The sequence below is a fragment of the Loxodonta africana genome, chromosome 22 (assembly GCF_030014295.1).
Source record: "Loxodonta africana isolate mLoxAfr1 chromosome 22, mLoxAfr1.hap2, whole genome shotgun sequence".
Lineage (NCBI taxonomy): Eukaryota > Metazoa > Chordata > Mammalia > Proboscidea > Elephantidae > Loxodonta > Loxodonta africana.
In genome coordinates this window covers 73,679,307-73,700,863 of record NC_087363.1, presented here as the reverse complement: position 1 = coordinate 73,700,863, position 21,557 = coordinate 73,679,307, and the positions used below count along the sequence as shown (strand labels likewise).

Here is a 21,557-nt window from a genome sequence, read left to right as displayed (position 1 = left end):
TCATTTTTAGATGAATTTTCATATGGAACTAAATCTTTTACCCCCATCCCGATTGAGAAACATTTTATAATTAGTGAAGACAGTTGTCTTGTGAAATAGTATCTTGAAGAAATGTAGCCAGTGACAAGAATTTGGTACGTACTTTAAGCTCTTCATCTTGTTTTAAGGTAAAATGTTTTACAATAATACTTTTTCTGTTTTGTTACTGAAGAATCTTCTTCTGAGTTAATGGTAAAATATCCTTTAACAATGTTAAAAGCTAACTTGCCATTGATCTAGAAAAAAATATATCAGAGGTAACCGATTCTGTTAAATTGGAAGTATAGCTCAGTGAATTTGCAATTCTTGAGTTAATGTAAAGAGATACAGTAACGTGCTTGTTTGGTGTTATTACAATTTACTGTGATGCTTTAGATTTTATTTTTCACGTTTTGCATTTGGAAAAGATCACTTTCTGTGCTATATATGATTACTAGAGTTCCTGTAAAAGACTGTTGGTTTATACTGATATAAATTATCTTCTAACTTATATTGTGTTCTCGATGCTGTAATCCAACATAAAAGAACAAATTAAAATTTCAGAGTTACCAGTTTTGTGTGTAAAATGAGTAAATTTCATGACTCCTGTTGTTTGAGAAAATACAGAATATACCCTTCGTAGCTGACATTAGTGTAATAATTTCCTAGGCTGTTGCTGAGACTGCAAAGCTACAAATTAAAACAACAGACAGCCACTCCCTTTTCCTGATTGTAGAAATAGTGTGTGTTTGTTATAGAGAATTTGGAAAATACCGAAATGTACAAAAAAAAAAAAAAAATAAAATAAAATCCATGCTTTTTCAGTGTATGTTTACATGTGATATAGAATATGCATTTTACATCTCTTTTTACATTTAATATTGTGAATATTTTCCATGCCATTAAATGGTCTTTGAAAACAGTTTCAATAGTTGTAACATGAGCCGTGTATATTGCAGTATACTTAATCCAGCGGTTTTCAAGGGTTAACTTGTTTTTAGAAGTAAAACCATTTATTCCTCCAGTGACTTAGGCCATGGACTTTTTTCAGATTTGAAATAGACAGCTGCCACGCTGTTCCTTGGAAATAAACCTGCTCTGTCCCCTTTGTGAATGTTTTATTTAACTGTTGAGCATTTAGAGAATTTTCAAATTTTTATTTGGGTTTCTGACCATTTCCTTAGGTAATTATTAGAATGGAAATTATCAGGCCAATGAATATTATTACCAAAATGTTTTTTAGACTTGTTATATACTCCCAGCAGGGCTTGAGGAAGCGTCCCCCCCCCCCACCTTTTTTAAACTATGAATTTAACAGCATTAAATGCTGTTACCTTTGACATCTTTGAACTGACCTTTGTTTCCAGTTTACTAAATAGAAATTGCATGCTATACTTGTTATTAGCCTGTTTCATGCATGAAAACTGATTTTTCATTACTGTAATTTCAATTTTTAAAATAATTTTTATTGTGCTTTAAGTGAAAGTTTACAAATCAAGACAGTGTCTCACACAAAAACCCGTATACACCTTGCTACGCACTCCCAATTACTCTCCCCCTAATGACACAGCCTGCTCTCTCCCTCCACTCTCTCTTTTCATGTCCATTTCGCCAGCTTCTAACCCCCGCCACCCTCTCATCTCCCCCCCCCGCCCCGCAGGAGATGCCAACACAGTCTCAAGTGTCCACCTGATCCGAGAAGCTCACTCCTCAGCAGCATCCTTCTCCAACCCGTTGTCCAGTCCAATCCCTTCCTGAAGAATTGGCTTTGGGAATGGTTCCTGTCCTGGGCGAACAGAAGGCCTGGGGGCCATGACCACCGAGGTCCTTCTAGTCTCAGTCAGACCATTAAGTCTGGTCTTATGAGAATTTGGGGTCTGCATCACACTGCTCTCCTGCTCCCTCAGGGGTTCTCTGTTGTATTCCTTGTCAGGGCAGTCATCGGTTGTAGCCGGGCACCATCTAGTTCTTCTGGTCTCAGGATGATGTAGTTTCCGGTTCATGTAGCCCTTTCTGTCTCTTGGGCTCCTGATCACCTTGTGTCCTTGGTGTTGTTCATTCTCCTTTGATCCAAGTGGGTTGAGACCAATTGATGCATCTTAGATGGCTGCTTGCTAGCGTTTAACACCCCAGTCGCCACTCTTCAAAGTGGGATGCAGAATGTTTTCTTAATAGATTTATTATGCCAATTGACTTAGATGTCCCCTGAAACCATGGTCCCCAGACCCCTGCCCCTGCTACACTGGCCTTTGAAGCGTTCAGTTTATTCAGGAAACTTCTTTGCTTTTGGTTTAGTCCAATTGTGCTGACCTCCCCTGTATTGCATGCTGTCTTTCTCTTCACCTAAAGTAGTTCTTATCTACTATCTAATTAGTGAATGCTCCTCTCCCACCCTCCCTCCCTCCCCCCTCTTGTAACCACAAAAGAATATTTTCTTCTCACTTTAAAGTATTTCTCAAGTTCTTATAATCCTGGTCTTATACAATATTTGTCCTTTTGCAACTGACTAATTTCACTCAGCTCAATGACTTCCAGGTTCCTCCATGTTATGAAATGTTTCACAGATTCCTCACCGGTTTTTATCGATGCATAGTATTCCATTGTGTGAATATACCATGATTTATTTATCCACCCACCCATTGATGGGCACCCTGGTTGCTTCCATGTTTTTGCTATTGTAAACAGTGCTGCAGTAAACATGGGTGTGCATATATCTGTTCGTGTAAAGGCTCTTATTTCTCTAGGGTATATGCCAAGGAATGGGATTGCTGGATCATATGGAAGTTCTATTTCTACTTTTTAAGGAAGTGCCAAATTGATTTCCAAAGTGGTTGTACCATTTTACATTCCCACCAGCAGTGTATAAGTGTTCCAGTCTCTCCACAGCCTCTCCAACATTTATTATTTTGTGTTTTTTGGATTAATGCCAGACTTGTTGGAGAGAGATGGATTCTCATTGTAGTTTTGATCTGCATTTCTTAAATGGCTAATGATCATGAACATTTCCTCATGTATCTGTTAGCTACCTGGACGTCTTCTTTAGTGAAGTATCTATTCATATCTTTTGCCCATTTTTTAATTGGGTTATTTGTCTTTTTGCAGTATCACATAGATTTGAGAGATCAGGCGCTGATCAGAAATGTCATAGCTAAAAACTTTTTCCCAGTCTGTAGGTAATCTTTTTACTGTTTTTGTGAAGTCTTTGGATGAGCATAGGTGTTTGATATTTAGGAGCTCCCAGTTATCTAATTTTTCTTCTACATTCTTTATAATGTTTTATATGCTGTTTATGCCATGTACTAGGGCTCCTAACGTCCCTATTTTTTCTTCCATGATCTTTATTGTTTTAGAGTTTATATTTAGGTCTTTGATCCATATTGAGTTATTTTTTGTGCACGGAGTGAGGTATGGGTCTTGTTTCATTTTTTTGCAGATGGATATCCAGTTATGCCAGCACCATTTGTTAAAAAGACTGTCTTTTCCCCATTTAACTGTTTTGGGGCCTTTGTCAAATATCAACCACTCATATGTGGATGGATTTATGTCTGGATTCTCAGTTCTGTTCCATTGGTCCATGTATCTGTTGTTGTACCAGTACCAGGCTGTTTGACTACTGTGGTGGTATAATACGTTCTAAAATCAGGTAAAGTAAGGCCTCCCACTTTGTTCTTCTCTTTCCATAATGCCTTATTTATCCCGGGCCTCTTTCCCTTCCATATGAAGTTGGTGATTTGTTTCTCCATCTCATTAAAGAATGTCCTTGGGATTTGTATCGGAATTGTATGGATTGCTTTTGGTAGAATAGACATTTTTATAATGTTAAGTCTTCCTATCCACTAGCAAGGTATGTTCTTCCACTTATGTAAGTCTCTTTTGGTTTCTTGCTGAAGTGTACTGTAGTTTCCTTTGTAAAAGTCTTTTACATCTCTGGTCAGATTTATTCCTAAGCATTTTATCTTCTTGGAAGCTACTGTAAATGGCATTGATTTGGTGACTTCCTCTTTGATGTTCTTTTTGTTGTTGTAGAGGAATCCAACTGATTTTTGTATATCCCGATACTCTGCTGAACTCTTCTGTTAGTTTCGGTAGTTTTCTGGAGCATTCCTTAGGATTTTCTGTGTATAAGATCATGTCATCTGGACATAGAGATACTTTGACTTCTTCCTTGCCAATCTGGATGCCCTTTATTTCTTTATCTAGCCTAATTGCTCTGACTAGGACTTCCAGCACAATGTTGAATAAGAGTGGTGATAAAGGGCATCCTTGTCCGGTTCCCGATCTCAGTGGGAATGTTTTCAGGCTCTCTCCATTTAGGGTGATGTTGGCTGTTGGCTTTGTATAAATGCCTTTTATTATGTTGAGAAATTTTCCTTCTATTTTGCTAAGAGTTTTTATCATGAATGAGTGTTTAACTTTGTCAAATGCCTTTTCTGCATCAATTGATAAAATCATGTGATTCTGGTCTTTTGTTTTATTTATGTGGTGGATTACATTAATTGTTTTTCTAATGTTGAGCCATCCCTGCATATCTGGTATGAATCCCACTTGGCCGTGGTGAATTATTTTTTTGATATGTTATTGAATTCTATTGGCTAGAATTTTGTTGAGGATTTTTGCGTCTACATTCATGAGGGATATAGGTCTATAATTTTCTTTTCTTGTGGTGTCTTTAACTGGTTTTGGTATCAGGGATATGGTGGCTTCATAGAATGAGTTTGGTATTATTCCGTCCTTTTCTATGCTCTGAAATACCTTTAGTAGTAGTGGTGTTATGTCTTCTCTGAAAGTTTGGTAGAACTCTGCAGTGAAGCCATCCGGGCCCGGGCTTTTTTTTTGTTGGGAGTTTTTTGATTATCTTTTCAATCTCTTCTTTTGTTATGGGTCTATTTAGTTGTTCTACCTGTTTGTGTTAGTTTAGGTAGGTAGTGTGTTTCTAGGAATTCATCCATTTCTTCTAGGTTTTCAAATTTGAGTATAGTTTTTCATAGTAATCTGATAGGATTCTTTTAATTTCAGTTGGATCTGTTGTAATATTTCCCCTCATTTCTTATTTGGGTTATTTGATTCCTCTCCTGTTTTTCTTTTGTCAGTTTGGCAAGTGGTTTATTAATTTTGTTGATGTATTCAAAGAACCAGCTTTTGGTCTTGTTAATTCTTTCAATTGTTTTTCTGTTTTCTGTTTCATTTAGTTCAGCTCTAATTTTCATGATTTGTTTTCTTCTGGTGCCTGTGGGTTTGTTCTGTTGCTCTCTTTCTATTTGTTCAAGTTGTAGGAATAATTGTTTGATTTTGGCCCTTCTTTTTGGATGTGTGTATTTATTGATATAAATTGGCCTCTGAGCACTGCTTTTGCTGTGTCACAAAGGTTCTGATAGGAAGTGTTTTCATTCTCATTGGATTCTCTGAATTTCTTTATTCCCTTAATGTCTTGTATAGTTCAGTCTTTTTTGAGCAGGGTATATTGTTCAGTTTCCACGTGTTTGATTTCTTTTCCCGTTATTGATTTCCACTTTTATGGCCGTACGGTCAGAGAAGATGTTTTGTAATATTTCAGTGTTTTGCATTCTGTTAAGGCTTGCTTTATGACCTAATATGTGGTCTATTCTAGAGGATGTTCCATGTGCACTAGAAAAGAAAGTATACTTGTTTGCTGTTGGGTGGAGTGTTCTGTGTATGTCTACGAGGTCAAGTTGGTTGATTGTGGCATTTAGATCATCCATGTCTTTATCAAGCTTCTTTCTGGATGCCCCGTCCTTCACCAAAAGTGATGTGTTAAAGTCTCCTACTGTTATTGTAGAGCTATCTTACTTTTCAATGCTGACAGTGTTTGTTTTATGTATCTTGCAGCCCTGTCATTGGGTGCATAAATATTTAATATGGTTTTATCTTCTTGGCGTATTGTCCCTTTAATCATTACATAGTGTCCTTCCTTATCCTTTCTGATGGATTTAACTTTAAAGTCTATTTTGTCAGAAATTAATATTGCCACTCCTTCTCTTTTTTGATTGTTTTTTGCTTGATGTATTTTTTTTTGATCCTTTGAGTTTTAGTTTGTTTGTGTCTCTAAATCTAAGGTGTGTCTCTTGTAGGCAACATATAGATGGATCTTGTTTTTTAATCCTTTCTGCTGCTCTCTCTCTTTATGGGTGCATTTAGTCCATTTATATTCAGGGTAATTATGGATAGGTATGAATTTAGTGCTATCATTTTGATGTCTTTTTTTGTGTGTTGACAGTTTCTTTTTCCCACTTGCTTTTATGTGCTGAGTAGATTTTCTTTATATATTGTCCTTTCCTCATATTTGTTGTTGATTTTGTTTCTGCTGAGTCTCTATTTTTTTCTTGTATTTTATTTTGATGAGTAGGATAGTATGTCTCCTTTGTGGTTACCTTATTATTTACCCTTATTTTTCTGAATTTAAAACTAACTTTTATTTCATTGTATTGCTGTATCTTCCTCTCCATATGGAAGGTGTATGATTACGTTACTTAGTATGTGTTTATTTTTTTAATTTTGTCTTCTTTTATATAATAGCATTACTGTTACCCTGTTTTGGGCTGCTGCTTCTTTTTTTTTTTTTTTTTAATAATCTTGCTTTGTCTTTTTAGATTTCCCTGCCTGGGTTGGCTTCTGGTTGCTCTGCGCAGTGTTCTAGTCTTGGGTTGATACCTGATCTTATTGATTTTCTGACCAAAGGACTCCCTTTAGTATTTCTTGTAGTTTTGGTTTGGTTTTTACAAATCCCCTAAGCTTGTGTATATCTGGAAATACACCATCATATTTAAGAGACAGCTTTGCTGGATATATGATTCTTGGCAGGAATTTTTTTCCTTTCGTGTTTTAAATATGTCATCCCATTGCCTTCTCACCTGTATGGTTTCTGCCGAGTGGTCCGAGCTTAGTCTTATTGGCTCTCCTTTGTAGGTGACTTTTCGTTTATCCCTCACTGCTCTTATAATTCTCCCTTTGGCTTTGGCACGTTTGATTATAATATATCATGGTGACTTTCTTTTAACATCTGCCTTATGTGGAGTTCGATGAGCATCTTGGATAGATATCTTCTCATTTTTCATGATGTCAGGAAGGTTTTCTGCCATCAAATCTTCAACAATTTTCTCTGTATTTTCCGTTATCCCTCCCTGTTCTGGTACACCAGTCACTCGTAGGTTATTTCTCTTGATAGAGTCCCACATGATTCTTAAGGTTTCTTCATTTTTTTAAATTCTTTTATCTGATTTTTCTTCAAATATATTAGTGCCAAATGATTTATCTTCGAGTTCAGAAATTCTAGCTTCTACTTGCTCAGTTCTGTTCCTCTGAGTTTCTATTGAGTTGTCTAATTTTGTAATTTGATTCTTAATCTTCTGAATTTCTGATTGCTGTCTGTCTATGGATTTTTCCAGCTTATTAAACTTTTCAGTATGCTCCTGAATAATCTTTCTAATTTCTTCAGTTGCTTTATCTGTGTGTTGCTGGGCTTATTCTACGTATTGCCTGATTTCCTTCCTGATGTCATGAAAGATTCTGTATATTAAACTTTTATATTCTGCATCTGGTAATTCCAGGAATGCACTTTCATCTAGAAGATCCCTGGATTCTTTGTTTTGAGAGCCTGCTGAGGTGATCATGGCCTGTTTCTTTATGTGACTTGATATTGAATGTTGTCTCCAAGCCATCTATAAGTTATTGTATTAGTTTCTGCTTGCTTACTGTGTCGTAGTTTCTTGCTTTGTTTTGTTTTGGTATACCCCTATGGGTTGCTTGAGTGAGCTAGGTTGATTATTTTTGCCTTTGGAGCTCTGGGGTCCTGTCCCCAGCTGGCTAGAGCTGTTATCAGGTATATTGATCTAGGAATCCATTCAGTTTCCTTTTATGAATTCAGCTCAGGTTTCCAGGTAGCTGATCATCAAGTGTGTGGTACAGGCTCTGTCCTACAGTGTTAGAGGGGCAGGGGTGATTGGTGTACATACCGGTATCTGATTGCAGCCGGGGGTCATGCTCTGAACAAGGCAGGGGGCGGAGAACTGACCCCCAAGTGTCTCTGAGGAAAACACGTGTCTGTTCTCTGGAGTGTGCTGGAGGCTGGGTTCTGCAGAGGGACCATGGGCACCCGAAGTTTTTGGTCGTAAGGACTGGGAGGCACCAGTTATCTTTGGACCCGTGTCGTGGGTGGTTGGGTGACCTGAGTGGAGCTATCAGTCCTTAGGTCCCTGATGTGGGTGAGAACCGTGTTTAATAGAGAAAGTAATATCAATCGTCAAACACCTACCTCTCCACCACACAGCTGAAAGGGTTGGAGTTTGCCAGCAAGGGCCTATTCTCCCAAAATAGGCCCACACAGGACCATACAGAACGGAAAGGTGCTCAAGGTCCAGAGACGGTTTATGCCTGGACAGGAGCCGCTTCTGTCCTGAGTTCCCCAATTAATGGAGCTAGCAAATTATCTTTTCCCCCTAATTGCAAATTTTTTCTTTCCCCAAGGCCGGGAGGATGGCTCTAGGTTGCTCACCAGAGTCTATCTCAGGCCCAGGGATTCAGCCGCTGAAGCTGGTTTGGGGGTGCAGGAGCGGTAATATATACACAGGTACTTAGCTTTTGCCGAGTGCGCCTTTCTCAGGTTCCGGAGGTGTCAGTAGGCTGTGTGGCTGGCTGCTGCTTCCTGAGGACACTATGGCCGAACGCTAGTACCAGCCCTATGCCACCGCCTCTGCCGCTCCGGGAATGGAGCCTGATGGCTCCTTGCGATTCAGGTCCAGTAACTCCTCTCCGCTTCTGAAGCCACTGCCCATCCGTTCGTTTTCTAAGCTTGCCTTTGATTCTCAGGGCTCCGAGCTTGTCACAAATATACTTGTTTCACTTGTTTTTTCGGGTCTTTGTTGTAAAGAGGGCTCACCAGAAGCATCTGTCTATTCCACCACCTTGGCTCCACCTTCTCAAGTTTTTTTTTTTTGTTTTTGGTGAGGTAGAACATTTTAATTTACAAAATACATAAAAATATCTAATGCATGTTATCTTTTTGGCTGTTTTGTATCTGTGGCCCATTTTTGGTTGGTTTCTTGTATTTTTCATATTGAATTATGTGTGAAACACGTCAGCCTTTTATCCAGTTTTTCTAAGTATGTTTTTCTAATTGTTATTTTACTTTTTAATTTTATTTGCTTTTATGATACACAGAATTTCTTACATTTTAAATTGTCTAGGTTTAGGTTTGGATTTTAGCTTAGCCTTTTATTAGCAGGAACCCTGAGCAAGTTGTTTAAACTTTCTAAACCTCAGTTCTTTGTGTATAAAATGGGAGCAGTGAGGTCTAGTTTCTATAGGTATTGTGTGTAGTAAATGGAATAATGTGTATAGTATAAATTACTTAGTTTAATGCCTGGTATAGAGTAAGCATGAAATAAATGCTGGACTTTACTTTCTCTTCCTTTCCCCTGATTTGTCTGTTTATGCCTATGCTGGTGGCATATTGTTTTAAAGAGTATAGTTTTATTATGCTTTGGTCCAACCAGATTTTAAGTTCACGTGTTTTGTGAAGATTTTTATAAGCAGAGGCATGCATTTTATGCTTCTGTCACATGCTATATGGGATATGACAATTATACAAAAATTTGCTTTTGAATTAGCTGCTTATTATAAGGCCCTAGAACCAATAATGGAACCCTGGTAGCACAGTGGTTAAGCTTTTGGCTGCTAACCAAAAGATTGGCAGTTTGAAGCCACCAGCTGCTCCTTGGAAACCCTATGGGGCAGTTCAGTTCTGTCCTGTAGGGTTGCTTTGAGTCAGAATCGAGTCGACGGCAACAGTTTTGGTTTGGAGTACAGATAAATGTGTATATATGTATGTGTTTGCCAGTGTGTGTTTAAAGAAATACATGTTAGTTTTACAAAATTTGGAAAATAGAAATCACAGTGAAGAAAATATTTTTGCATTCTTAGCACCCCATGATAGCTACTCTGAATATTGTGGCCTGTAGCCTTTCAATATTGTATGTGCATGTGAATATATATATTTACAACCAAGGTGGAATCCTAAGGTACTTATTGCTAACTTGTACTTTCCCCCATTAATATATAGTGAAGAGTTTTCCTTTCCATTAAGTACTTTTCTGGTATTTATACTACTGTCTAGAATTCCATTGTAATCATGCATTGTCTCTACATTTTTTAAATTAAAAAAAGCTACATTGTACGTCTTGATAAATAAATATCCGTAGAAGAATTCTGTAATTCCCTTCCCAGATAAGTATATGTGAAAGATTTTTGAAAAGATATTTCCAAATTACTCTTCAGAAAAACTATGAATTTCACTAGCAGTTTTACTCTTAGCGGTATTTGAGAGTTTCTGTTTCCAGAATGCATCTTCACCAATTCCTGGTGTTCCTTAAAAAGATATTTAACAATTCAATAGATGAAAAATTTCTCCTGTTTTAATTTCCATTTCTTTAATTACTAGTGAAGGTGGACATTTAAAAAGCACATTTATAGGCCATTTGTACTTATTTTTTAGTAAATTGCCTTCATGTATTTCCTTTTCCCATTTTTGCAGTGTTTGTATTTTAAGCAGTTAGTTCTTCATCTCATGAATTGAAACATTTCCATCCCAATTGTCCTTTGATAGTGTTTAAGCTGTTTTTTGACATGAAGAACTTTACCATCTTAATTGAATCATGTATTTCAATCTAGGCTTTGTGGTTTCTTTGTCATGCTTGCAACTGTGAACAAATGGAGTTATCAAAGCTTTCAGGACTAAATGAATTCAGCAAAGTTAGGACTAATTTTTAAGTGAATAATAAGAAATTACTCTGTTGTTTTTGCTTAGTAACTGAACAGCTCTAATAAGCAAATCAACGGCACTGGGTACTGGGTTAATAAGTAAACTAAATTGACATAAAAATAAGTTGTCTGCTGAAAAGCTACCCTGTTATTATGAAAAGTGTAAAACAACCTGGAGAGAAATGATCATAATTTTTTTGGTGAACTTATTTAGATTATTACTTGGATAATACATAATTTGTTTACAAACTGTTTTTTGCATATGTTATCTAAATTGCATGAATATGTTTTGGCATGGTTTTCTCTTGGTCGTAGATTTCTACAAGGAGGTGTAGTACTGCACAGTTTTGAGGATTGGGCTCCAGACGATTTAACCAACAGTGCAGTTGTTTTCAGGTTGGGCAAACCAGTATGATAGGTGAGCTGACCTTTGTTTCCAGTTTTAGTAAATAGAAATTGCATGCTATACTTGTTGATGTTACCTGCCACTGAGCCAGTTCCTGACTCACGATGAGTCGCAGCAGGATAAATGCTGCCCAGTCCTGCACCATGCCCATGATCAGTTGCAGATCGGTCCATTGTGATCCATAGGATTTTTATTGACTGATTTTTGGAAATAGATCACCAGGCCTTTCTTCCTAGTCCGTCTTAGTCTGGAAGCTTCACTGAACCTTGTTTAGCGTCGTAGCAACACGCAGACCTCCACCAACAGACGGGTGGTGGCTGCGCATGAGGCACACTGGCTGGAAATCAGCCGAGGCTTCCCTCAGAGAAGGCGAGAAGTCTACCACTGAATCTCCGCTGCCTCAGTGACTTTAAAATGCTCAAATCAGGACCGTTCCTTTGATTCTGTGTCTCAACTGGAAGTGAGAGCTACCAACACATGACTTGTCATATCATTGGTGCTAGAGGACTTAACCTTGGAAGTAAATGTATTTGTTTGTATTGGTTGTTTTTCTCATAATAACATAAGTGTATAAACATGTGTGTTTTATTTTGTTTATAGAACAGAACCTGGAACAGTGCTTCATATGTAATGGTTGCCCAGTAAACATATGGTGAATGAATGGAAAAATTTTATGGTAAACAATAGCTTAAACTGCATTAAACCATATCACAGGAAAAAACTTTTAAATGATATCGTTGCTTATAAATATTTCTGCCTCAGAAGACCTGGGACTTCAGCCCTAGAGATTATTCCAGGGGATTTTATTATCCCACGGCTTTGTTCCTAATCTTTTGGTAGGTCTGTATCCTTTACTGCACGTAGTAAATTTCATAAAGCTTCACGTTCATCCTTCTCTTCTGACTTCATAGCTTTTTTTGACATTCAAGGGAATGCTGATCAGCCCTCTAGAAGGTCTCAGGGTTGAAGATTTGTCAGCCTTAGGTATGCTTGCTTCTTGGCTTTTTAAAAATTACAACCATTAATGGGGCCGAATTGATGTAAACACCGAATAATCACCCTGACGTATTTAAGGCTCATCATAGTCTAATCACAACCTATTTTTCAGTCTTTAATGATTTTTTCATATGAACTTTCTGGACTCTAGGCGATGTCCTGTAATCATCAAACATGCTGTGAGCTTTCTTTGGAATGTCATTTACCGGTATCAGTCTTTAAGGGCCACTCTAAATTCATTCTTCCTACTCTGAATTCTTATTATTATAATCCATATTCATTTTTGATCAATCATTTATTGTTTTGTGACCTTTATGGAATTTTTTGAGTTATTATTTGTCTTATTAAATCTTTCGTATGTTTACGCTAAGTTGAGGACTTTGAATATGTCTTAAGTTCCTTTAAATCTCATGCAGCACCTGTTCCAGTGCTTTCTACACCAGAAACGTTCACTAAATATTCATTGATTGTGTGACTAATAGCTATTACTGATATCACAGGAGGACTTTAGTAGAAATGAACTTAATTCACTTTGGAAAGAAATATAATGGCCTATCCAGTAAAATTATTAGTGTGGATGTATTTGATTGATTGTGCCTTAACATATAAATCAGATATGGATTAGAGACTAAATTTACATTGGTACTTAATGCCATGTATGTGTTAATGTGTTTAGTTTGACTTAAAAACAATGTTTGGATTTTGGACATACAGATTTGAGATGTTGCATGTTAACCATATTACCTTGGGGTGCTCCTTAATTCTTCTGGGCCAGAGGAGTTAAAAAACTATAAATAAAAAAGTAATATCTTAACCTTAGTTCTAAACTCTTTTGTCTTCCAAGGTGTATCTGTCTGCGGTGAGAAGATGATTAAAACAGCTTGAAAATTGTGATACACAAAAATGTTGCTGGAGCATTAGAGTGAGGCAGAACTGGTTCTAATCGTCTGATCACTGACAGCTTTAGTTGGTTGTCTTCATCCCGTCCCAGCTTGATGCCGTGAGCTCTGTCGTTTGCTCAGTATGGGCGATGACATGCTGACAATTACCATTTATTGTAGGATGGAACAAAGGGGGAGAATGTACCTATTTTGAGTTGACTAACTAAAACAATCTGTCCAATTTTTTGATGTTATATTTAAAATAGGAAAAAAGGTAAAAAAAAAAAAAAGTATAGAAAAAATAAAACATCCACTGTGATGCTTTCTGTATCTTGTATATTGTTAGAAATTAGTAGAAAACATGAAACTTCTTTGTTGGTGTTGTTGGTTGCCATCCAGTCAGCTCTGGCTCCTGATGACCTTGGGTCAGCCCTGTGCTGACTTGACGACCCCTGGTATGTTGGAGTCCCCTGTTTCGGCTGTTGTGTCAGTCTACCTCACTGAGAGTTGCCTTTATTTTAGCTGACTCTCTGCTAAGCATGATGACCTTTTCTAGCAATTGGACTTTCCTGACAGTGTGTCAACATAAGTAAGCCGAAGTCTTGCCAGCCTTGCTTCTAAGAAGCATTCTGGTTGTATTTCTTGTAAGACTGATGTGTTAGTTCTTCTGGCCATCCGCAGTATGTATATTCAATATTCTTTACTAATACCACAATTCAGTTCAAATGCATCAATTCTTCTTTCTTCCTTTTTCATCATCCAGCTTTCACATGCATATGAGGTGATTTTAAATACCATGGCTCGAGTCATATGTCCCTTAGTCATCAAAGTGACATCTTTGCTTTTTAACACTTTAAAGAAGTCTTTTGCAGCCGATTTACCCAGTGCAATACATTATTTGGTTTCTTGACTGCTGCTTCTATGGATGTTAAAAGTTGATCCAAGTAGCGTGAAATCATTGACAACTTTAGTTTCTTCTTCGTTTATCAGTGATGTTGCTTATTGGTCCAGTTATGATGATTTGTGTTTTCCTCACATTCAGATGTAATCCATATTGAAGCTTGTAGTCCTTGACCTTCATCAGTAAGTGCTTCAAGTCATCTTGAGCAAGGTTTGTGACATCTACATGTTGCAGATTGTTAATGAGTCTTCCTCCAATCCTGATGTTGAGTTCAGCTCCTCAGATTGATTGATTTGCTCAGCATACAGATTGAGTAAGTATGGTGAAAGGATACAACCCTGCTGTACATCTTTTCCAATTTTAAACCATATAATATCTCCTTGCTCTGTTTGAATGACAACCTCTTGATTCATGTCCTGGTTCAACATGAGTGCAATTAAGTGTTACGGAATTTCCATTTTTCGTAGTGATGTCTATAATTTCTTATGACCCACAGAGTGGAATGCCTTTATGTAGTCAGTAAAACACAGGTAAACGCCTTTCTGGTATTCTCTGCTTTTGACTGAGATCTACCTTGATCGGCAAGGATATCCCTCACTCCACGTTCTCTTCGGAATCCGGCCTTAACTTCTGGCACTGTCTGCTGATGGACAGCTGCACTTATTTTTGAATTATCTTCAACAATGTTTGCTGGCGTGTGATATTAATGGTATTGTTTGATCATTTCTGCATTCCATTGGGTCACCTTTCTTTGGAATGAGCTTGAGTATAGATTTCTTCCAGTCGGTTGGGCAGATAGCTGTCTTCCAAATGTCTCGACGTAAACGAGTACCTGTGTCTAGTATTGCATCCATTTTTTGAAGCATCTCAGCTGATGTTCCGTCAATTCTTGGGGCCTTGTTCTTTGCCTTCAGTGCAGTCTGAGCTTCTCCTTCAGTACCAGTGATTGTCCAGTTCTTTTTGGTACGTGACTCTGTATTTCTTCTGTCTTCTTTTGATGCTTCCTGTGTCATTCAATTTTTTGCTCATAGAATCCTTCAGTATTGCAACTTGAGGCTTAAATTTTCTCTTCATTACTTTCAGCTTGAGAAGTGCCAGTATTGTTCTTCCCCTTTTTTTCTAACCCCACATATTTGCATATTTCATCATTATACTATACCTTACCTTCTCCAGCCACCCTTTGAAATCTTCTGTATAGCTCTTTTACTTCATCATTTCTTCCATTTGCTTTAGCTACTGTGCACTTACGAGCAAGTTTCAGAGTCTCTTCTGATACTCATTTTGGTCTCTTCCTTGTTTCCTGTCTTTTTAATGACCATTCACTTTCTTCGTGCATATCTTTCCACAACTCTTCTGGTCTTTGGTCATTGGTGTTCAGTGTGTCAAAATCTATTCTTGAGATAGTCTCTAAATTTAGGTAGGATGTATTCAAGGTCATACTTTGGCTCTCGGGGACTTGGTACCATGGGTGACCCTGTTGGTACTTGAAATATTGGAGGCATCGTCTTCCAGTATCATTGCAACACGCAAGGTACTACAGTACAACAAACTGATAGACAGATGGTGGATAAAACTCTTATTTTCCATCAATTAAAAAATGATATAACTGCTTCATGGCTACAGGCTTTCCTTTTGGGGTGATGTTTTAGGATTTAATAGAGGTAGTGGTTGCACAACGTTGTGAATGCATTAAATGGCACTGAGTTTCTCACCTTAACGTGGTGAATTTTATGTGAATTTAAAAAAACAAATAACATAAACCTTTGGGAGATAGGAGAATAATGGAATTAAGCTGTAGCCTAAAATAAAATGAGGGCATAATTCTTCAGTTTTTGAGGTATTTTCCCCTGATGGGACCCAGTTTTTGCTAACCTGTCCATGCCCATAGCCAGTCATAGCGGCACATTTACAACATGGTTGCCCAGCTTGAGACGCAGCCTGTTAAAGGATAACCACGAGGAATTTGGTTGAGTCTCTACAAGAACTGTGTGCTTGACTTTGATTTCTCAACAGAAATAGGTCACGTGCCATCTGTTTTGGACATTATGAAGGAACAGCTCAAAATCTTTGTTTTATCCCTTTTTCGAGCTTCACAAAAGTTTTTAAAAAATCACAGTTTCAGATTATAAACAGTCAAACTTAAAAATTAGATTTACGTGTGTATAGATATTAAATCAAAAATCAGTCCTTAATACATTTTAGTATACCATTATTTATTAAATGTTACCAACAGTTTAGTTAATTCATTTCAATAATTCAGCCATTTACTATCATGTGTTTCAAGGTATTTTACTAGATATCTATTAAGGTGTTGTTTACAATAATAAAAATAACAAATCTTAAGTGTTCATACTAGGAAATTAGCTTAATGAAAATTTTTGGTAGATCTTAACAGTGGCGTGCTCCTTTGGCCATTATAGGTGATGCCATAAATGAATATTTGCTGATACAGAAGGAGGTTAAAAAGCACACTTTTGAAGAAAAGTATATGTGTATGTTTTCACAGAAAAATATCTTGAAGAGCAAATAAAGAAGATGGAATAGTTTTTCTGTGGGTGTTAGATTATATTATATAAATCTTCCTTTTTGCTATTTGCATCTTATAGTATTTCTACAAATGGACATGTGTTGCTTTTTATTAAAAGAAAAAGTTATATTGAGGTAAAAAGTTTCATAATTTATTGCTGAAATTGTTCTTTATTTTTTCTTTTTCTTCTAATTAAGTAAACAAGCTATTCTAATTCTGAAGGTTTCATAATACTCACCATTTGAAAAGAAACGTGTAGTCTAGTCTTTCTCTAAGGTTTATACTTTCTTGGTAGAATTTTAAAAGAGTCTGTAAGTTACTTTTTGACTATTGGATTAGATCTTCAGTTCCACTGAAATACTGGTTTTTAACTTAGATTTGTCATTTTGGAAATTACTGAATATAGCTGACTTCTGAATTTTCTAATTTAAATGTGGATTTTCTTGTCTGTGTGATGAAAATGGTAAATTATTTGCTTTATACTATTGTGCATTGCATTTTGAAATATTTTGTGACTCCAGCAGATGGAGCTAGAAGTTAATGCAACCTGCGGCAATCTGGCAATTCAGGTTTTTGTTTGTTTTTAAACTTAATACTCTGAGATAATTAAATAAACTTTAACTTCAGATATCTCTTGGGGATGGGCAGTGTATATCTTTCAAAAGGGCCATTATTGGTACTGCAACATATCTGAGTTTTTATAGTTCTACTATTGGAGCATGCCATTTTAGCTTCCTGAAGCAGAGAAATTTTATTATTTTACAAATTAAAATGAAATAACATTTAATAAAACATATTGTGTCATTCGTATTTACCCTAACAGTAATTTTTAATTAGAAATGATTTATCCAAATTATAGAATATTGTTAAGGAATATTTATGTGTGTATGTCTAATGTATGTAAAATGCTGGAAACTTATTAAGCTTTGCAAAGTTGCCAAGAATATAATCACTACTTAGGAATGTGTATATTAGATGTTCTTCTCATCGTAACTTTAACTTTCTTGTATGTTGCGTATTTCATAAGTAAATTAGTTTAAACTAAGTCTGAAACCTTCACATTTACTTATTTCCATTACTAAGCTTAATAAAAAAAAAATTTTTTTTTTGCATATAATGATTTAGACTTCGTAAGAAACCTGGTTACTTATGATTATCTTGTTAGGCAGGATGATAAGACTTTTAACTCTCAAATTATTTGTGTTAACTGAGTCTTTACTACAGAGGAGGCTCTAGATTACAGTATAATCTCTGTCCACAGTTGAGGTTGTCAAAACTACCAGCAGTAATATTGAGTTCCCTGGAAAAGGGGCAGTGGAGAGAAAATACAAATTAAAAAAAAATTGTGTATATGTAAAAGTACAGTACATAGAAGAAGACACGTAATTTCATAACAGACTGAATTAGTTGGTATTCAGAGCTTTCCTGATAACCCTGAATCATTCTTTTCAGTTTTTCTGAAGATGTCCCTGCTGTATTATGATCTTTAGTTACTATCTTAGTTCTAAAAAAATAGGTACATCGGTTAGTCAGAGTGGATACGTTTTACTGACACGTTAAGTAGTAAGCTTTTGCTGGGGACAAAGCTTCATTTTTTAACTTTTGATTTTCAGAGAAGAGTTTGAATTTGTAGGTTTCACTGTATGAAAGGGACATACGTGCCCAAAAAAGATAAATTCTGGAAGTATGTCTATTTGTAGGTCAGCAACAGCAATTTTAAAAAGTCTCCTGTTGGGCTATGAGTGATAGTTGATGGTTTCAAATTAAAAATATAAGCAAAAAAAATTTTTTTTTTCCTTGTGAGTACAGTGGACCCTTAGCATTCAGTGGTTTAATATTCATGGCTGCAGCTATTTGAGAGCAGTCTTTGAGGCTCCTTGACATGTAGTAATTTGTAATTTTGTTGAGGCTAGGATTTGAATTGTGCAATCAGTGAGGCTAGTTAATAGAGGGAGCCACTTGGCTAATGAGTGAACCTCACTCAGCATCTCCATCTCAATTCAGCTTTGTTGTTCTCCATCCTTTTTATGCATCTTATGGGGGAAGTTATGTGATATAAGAATATGTAGAATTTTGAGTTCCAAATACGCTTCTTGATTTATATGGGTCTTTATATATTCCTTATAGGAAACTTAGAATATGCAGAAAAATAGGAAGAAAAAAATCATCCACAATTCTGTTACGTTCACATTGCTAACAATTTGGTGTGTTTCTTTGTAATTTATTTTCTATACCTGCTTTTTTTGGTCATTGTTGCTTATATATGTATGTCATACATGTATACATGGTTTTTGTTGTGTAATTTTTTGGTGTAATTAATGAAAATAACTCTTTAAGGAAAGGATAGAGAGACAATCTTAACTAACACACATCATTTTGTTTCCTTTATCTGGCTTGATTGCTGGTGTGCATCATGTATTTTAATTTTTTTTTGACCATTTGTATTATGCGAAGACAGGGTATAGGAGAGGCACTGACATTTGTTTAACATGTTACTATGTTACTTATCTTCATCAAAGCCCTATGAGTTAAGTTACACCCTATTTTATGGATGAGGATAAACATTCAACCACTAAGTGAAAGGTTTGTGGTTCAAACCCACCCAGAGATGCCTTGGAAGAAAGGACACAGCCTTGAAAATCCTATAGAATGCAGTTCTACTCTGCACACATGGGGTCACCATGAGTTGCAGTCGACTCTACGACAATGGATTTAGTTTTGGGTTTTAGTATAGATGAGGAAGCTGAGCTACAGAAAGTTGAAGTCTCTTTTTCAAGGTCACATAGCTGATAAGTCATAGACTGCTATTCGTGGTCGCTTTTTCAAAAATAAAGTGCCACTCAGACATTTGTCATAAGGACTGATAAGGTCCTTGAAATCGTGAATAATGTGAATATCTTGGTTTTGTCATAGTACATTATGTACATATAGTACATTCAATTTTATTGATATTGGATTTTTTCTTAACCTTTCTATAGTTGAAAGATGTTTGATGTTTTAAGAAGGCTTGAGTGTATGTATGCATGCACACACGCACACACACGCACACAAGAAAACAAATACAGAAATGTTTTACCGGCTTACAAACTGATCACAGACTGGGACAGAATTGATTAGACATCATATTCTCAGTTTAAAGATTTCCCTTAGTATCCCTTATTAAACTGTTGTGCTTTTTTGGGGCAAATAATGTTAACAAAATTCAAAGTATTGTATCTTTTTTACCTAGAATGTTCAGTGTGAGAGATCATACGGTAATGTAGTAAGAACAAGAGATACGGGTTCTAATCCTAGGTCTGTCGTTTGTAAGTTAGGGAATTTGTGGAGGATTTACTTAATCTCTCTTTTTTTTTAAAAAAGTTCATTTTATGAATGAGTAGGACAAGGGGATGTTAACCTCACTGTGCTCCAAAATTCTTTGTTTCAGTGTTATTCTTGGTGCACTAAAACAAGAGTAAACACCTGATTATTTTGAACAAATCTTAATTTCAGATTATTACAAGCATTGTACCTTTTCTGGTTAAGTATTTTGGTGAAATTTAAAGGTTTTTGTTTTGTCCATTAGGAACAGGAAGAAAAAGTCCTTTCAATCTAAAATAATTCTTTGTATGCAGAAATATAAAACTAGTACCTGTTTGGTCCTAAATAACGGTATTTATTTCTGTGAACTGAAAATAGCAGGTATTGCATATCATAGTAAGAGCTTAGCACAAGTGAGGCTGTGCAATTATTTCATTATTATGTTTAAAACATTCTTAGGGCAACATCTTTTATTTAGACAGCGTTTCTTAAATTTGTTGAAGAAAATAATGGAAAGAATGTTTGAAAAGGAAGATAGAAGAATAAGCTTGATGGTGTTTGTGAAGTATCCTAGAGACACATTGTAGAAATGTACAATGTAACAGTTAAATTTTAGAAATTTAGGCCAAGAGAATAAAGATAACGGACATTTCACAATAGAGAATATTCCATCTGGTAAGAGAAAAGTAACACATAGACACTGAGATTGAGACTTTATTCAGTTGTCGAGTTTGTGTGTTGGAAGAATTAAAAAAGGGACAGGGATATCAATAAGCATCCGAGGAACTCAACTTGAAATAGAGTAGGTAACTGTAGGCTAAAAAAGATTTTTTTTTTAAGATTAAAAAATCCATTAGGATACATAGTAAAGAACAGATGTTCTCTGCTTAATGTTTTATTCCTATAGCTTTTCCTGTACTCTTTTATTGAGAACTAGGGCTCAGACATGGAGTAAGAGTGATTAAGGAAACCAAGATTCAAGTGTTAATAGAAAAGCACTGCAAATGCTAAATATAATCTGGCCAAAATGGAGCTGAAACAAGTAGATTTTCAAGAAAACCTATTCAATGAAGGATAGTAATCCCTTATAGATGGGAAACAAATGAATGAGTCCTATGACTGCTCCAGGTTGCTACCTAGAGAGTTTCCAGGCTGTAGTGGAGAGAGTGGAAACCCGGATAGAACTAACTAAGTGATCTTTCTGAGTTGAGGAGGAGGAGCTGGGAGTCTAGAGAAGCTAGGGTGGCTAGAGTTCACAGGCAGAGTACTTGAAAGGAGAGAGCTTCACAGAGAAAGAGCCCCATAGATCTGCAGAGGTCTCCTGAACTAGCTTTCTATTGTTACTATAATAAATTACCATGAACTTAGCAACCTAAAAGAACACGAATTTATTGTCTTGATTGCTAGGTGTCCAGTCTGGATGGGTTCGACTGGGTCCTCACTTTTATGGGAGCACCTTGGTTTTGTTACAGTATATTAAATATTTTGTTGAATTTTTTTTTTTTTTAAATCATTCTGTATTGGAAAGATGTTTTTGTGCTTTAAAGAAGGCTTGGGTGTGCATGTGCGTACACATAAACAACTGAGAAAGCGAATGTAGAAATGCTTTGTTTTATCGACTTACAAACTGATCACAGGCTCAGCTAATAATTTTATTTTATACTGATTGATAGAATTAATGGGATATCATATTCTCAGTTTAAACATTTCCCTTAATAAATATTTTAGACTAATTTTATTAAACTGATGTGCTCC

At 36.2% G+C, this 21,557-nt stretch overlaps 1 protein-coding gene across 13 annotated transcripts in view; it reads left to right on the top strand.

Moving 5' to 3' along the window:
• Positions 1–21,557, top strand: part of LMBR1 (limb development membrane protein 1) — a 252,099-nt gene that overhangs the window by 77,918 nt on the left and 152,624 nt on the right. Inside the window, exon 1 of one of the 13 annotated variants that reach the window (XM_023539807.2) lies at positions 11,106–11,209. The exons of the other annotated variants lie outside the window; for them this stretch is intronic. Coding sequence (XP_023395575.1) covers positions 11,203–11,209 — 7 coding nt within the window. The 5' untranslated portion in view covers positions 11,106–11,202. Of the gene's footprint in view, positions 1–11,105; positions 11,210–21,557 lie in introns of those variants that run through there. 13 annotated transcript variants of the gene reach the window in all.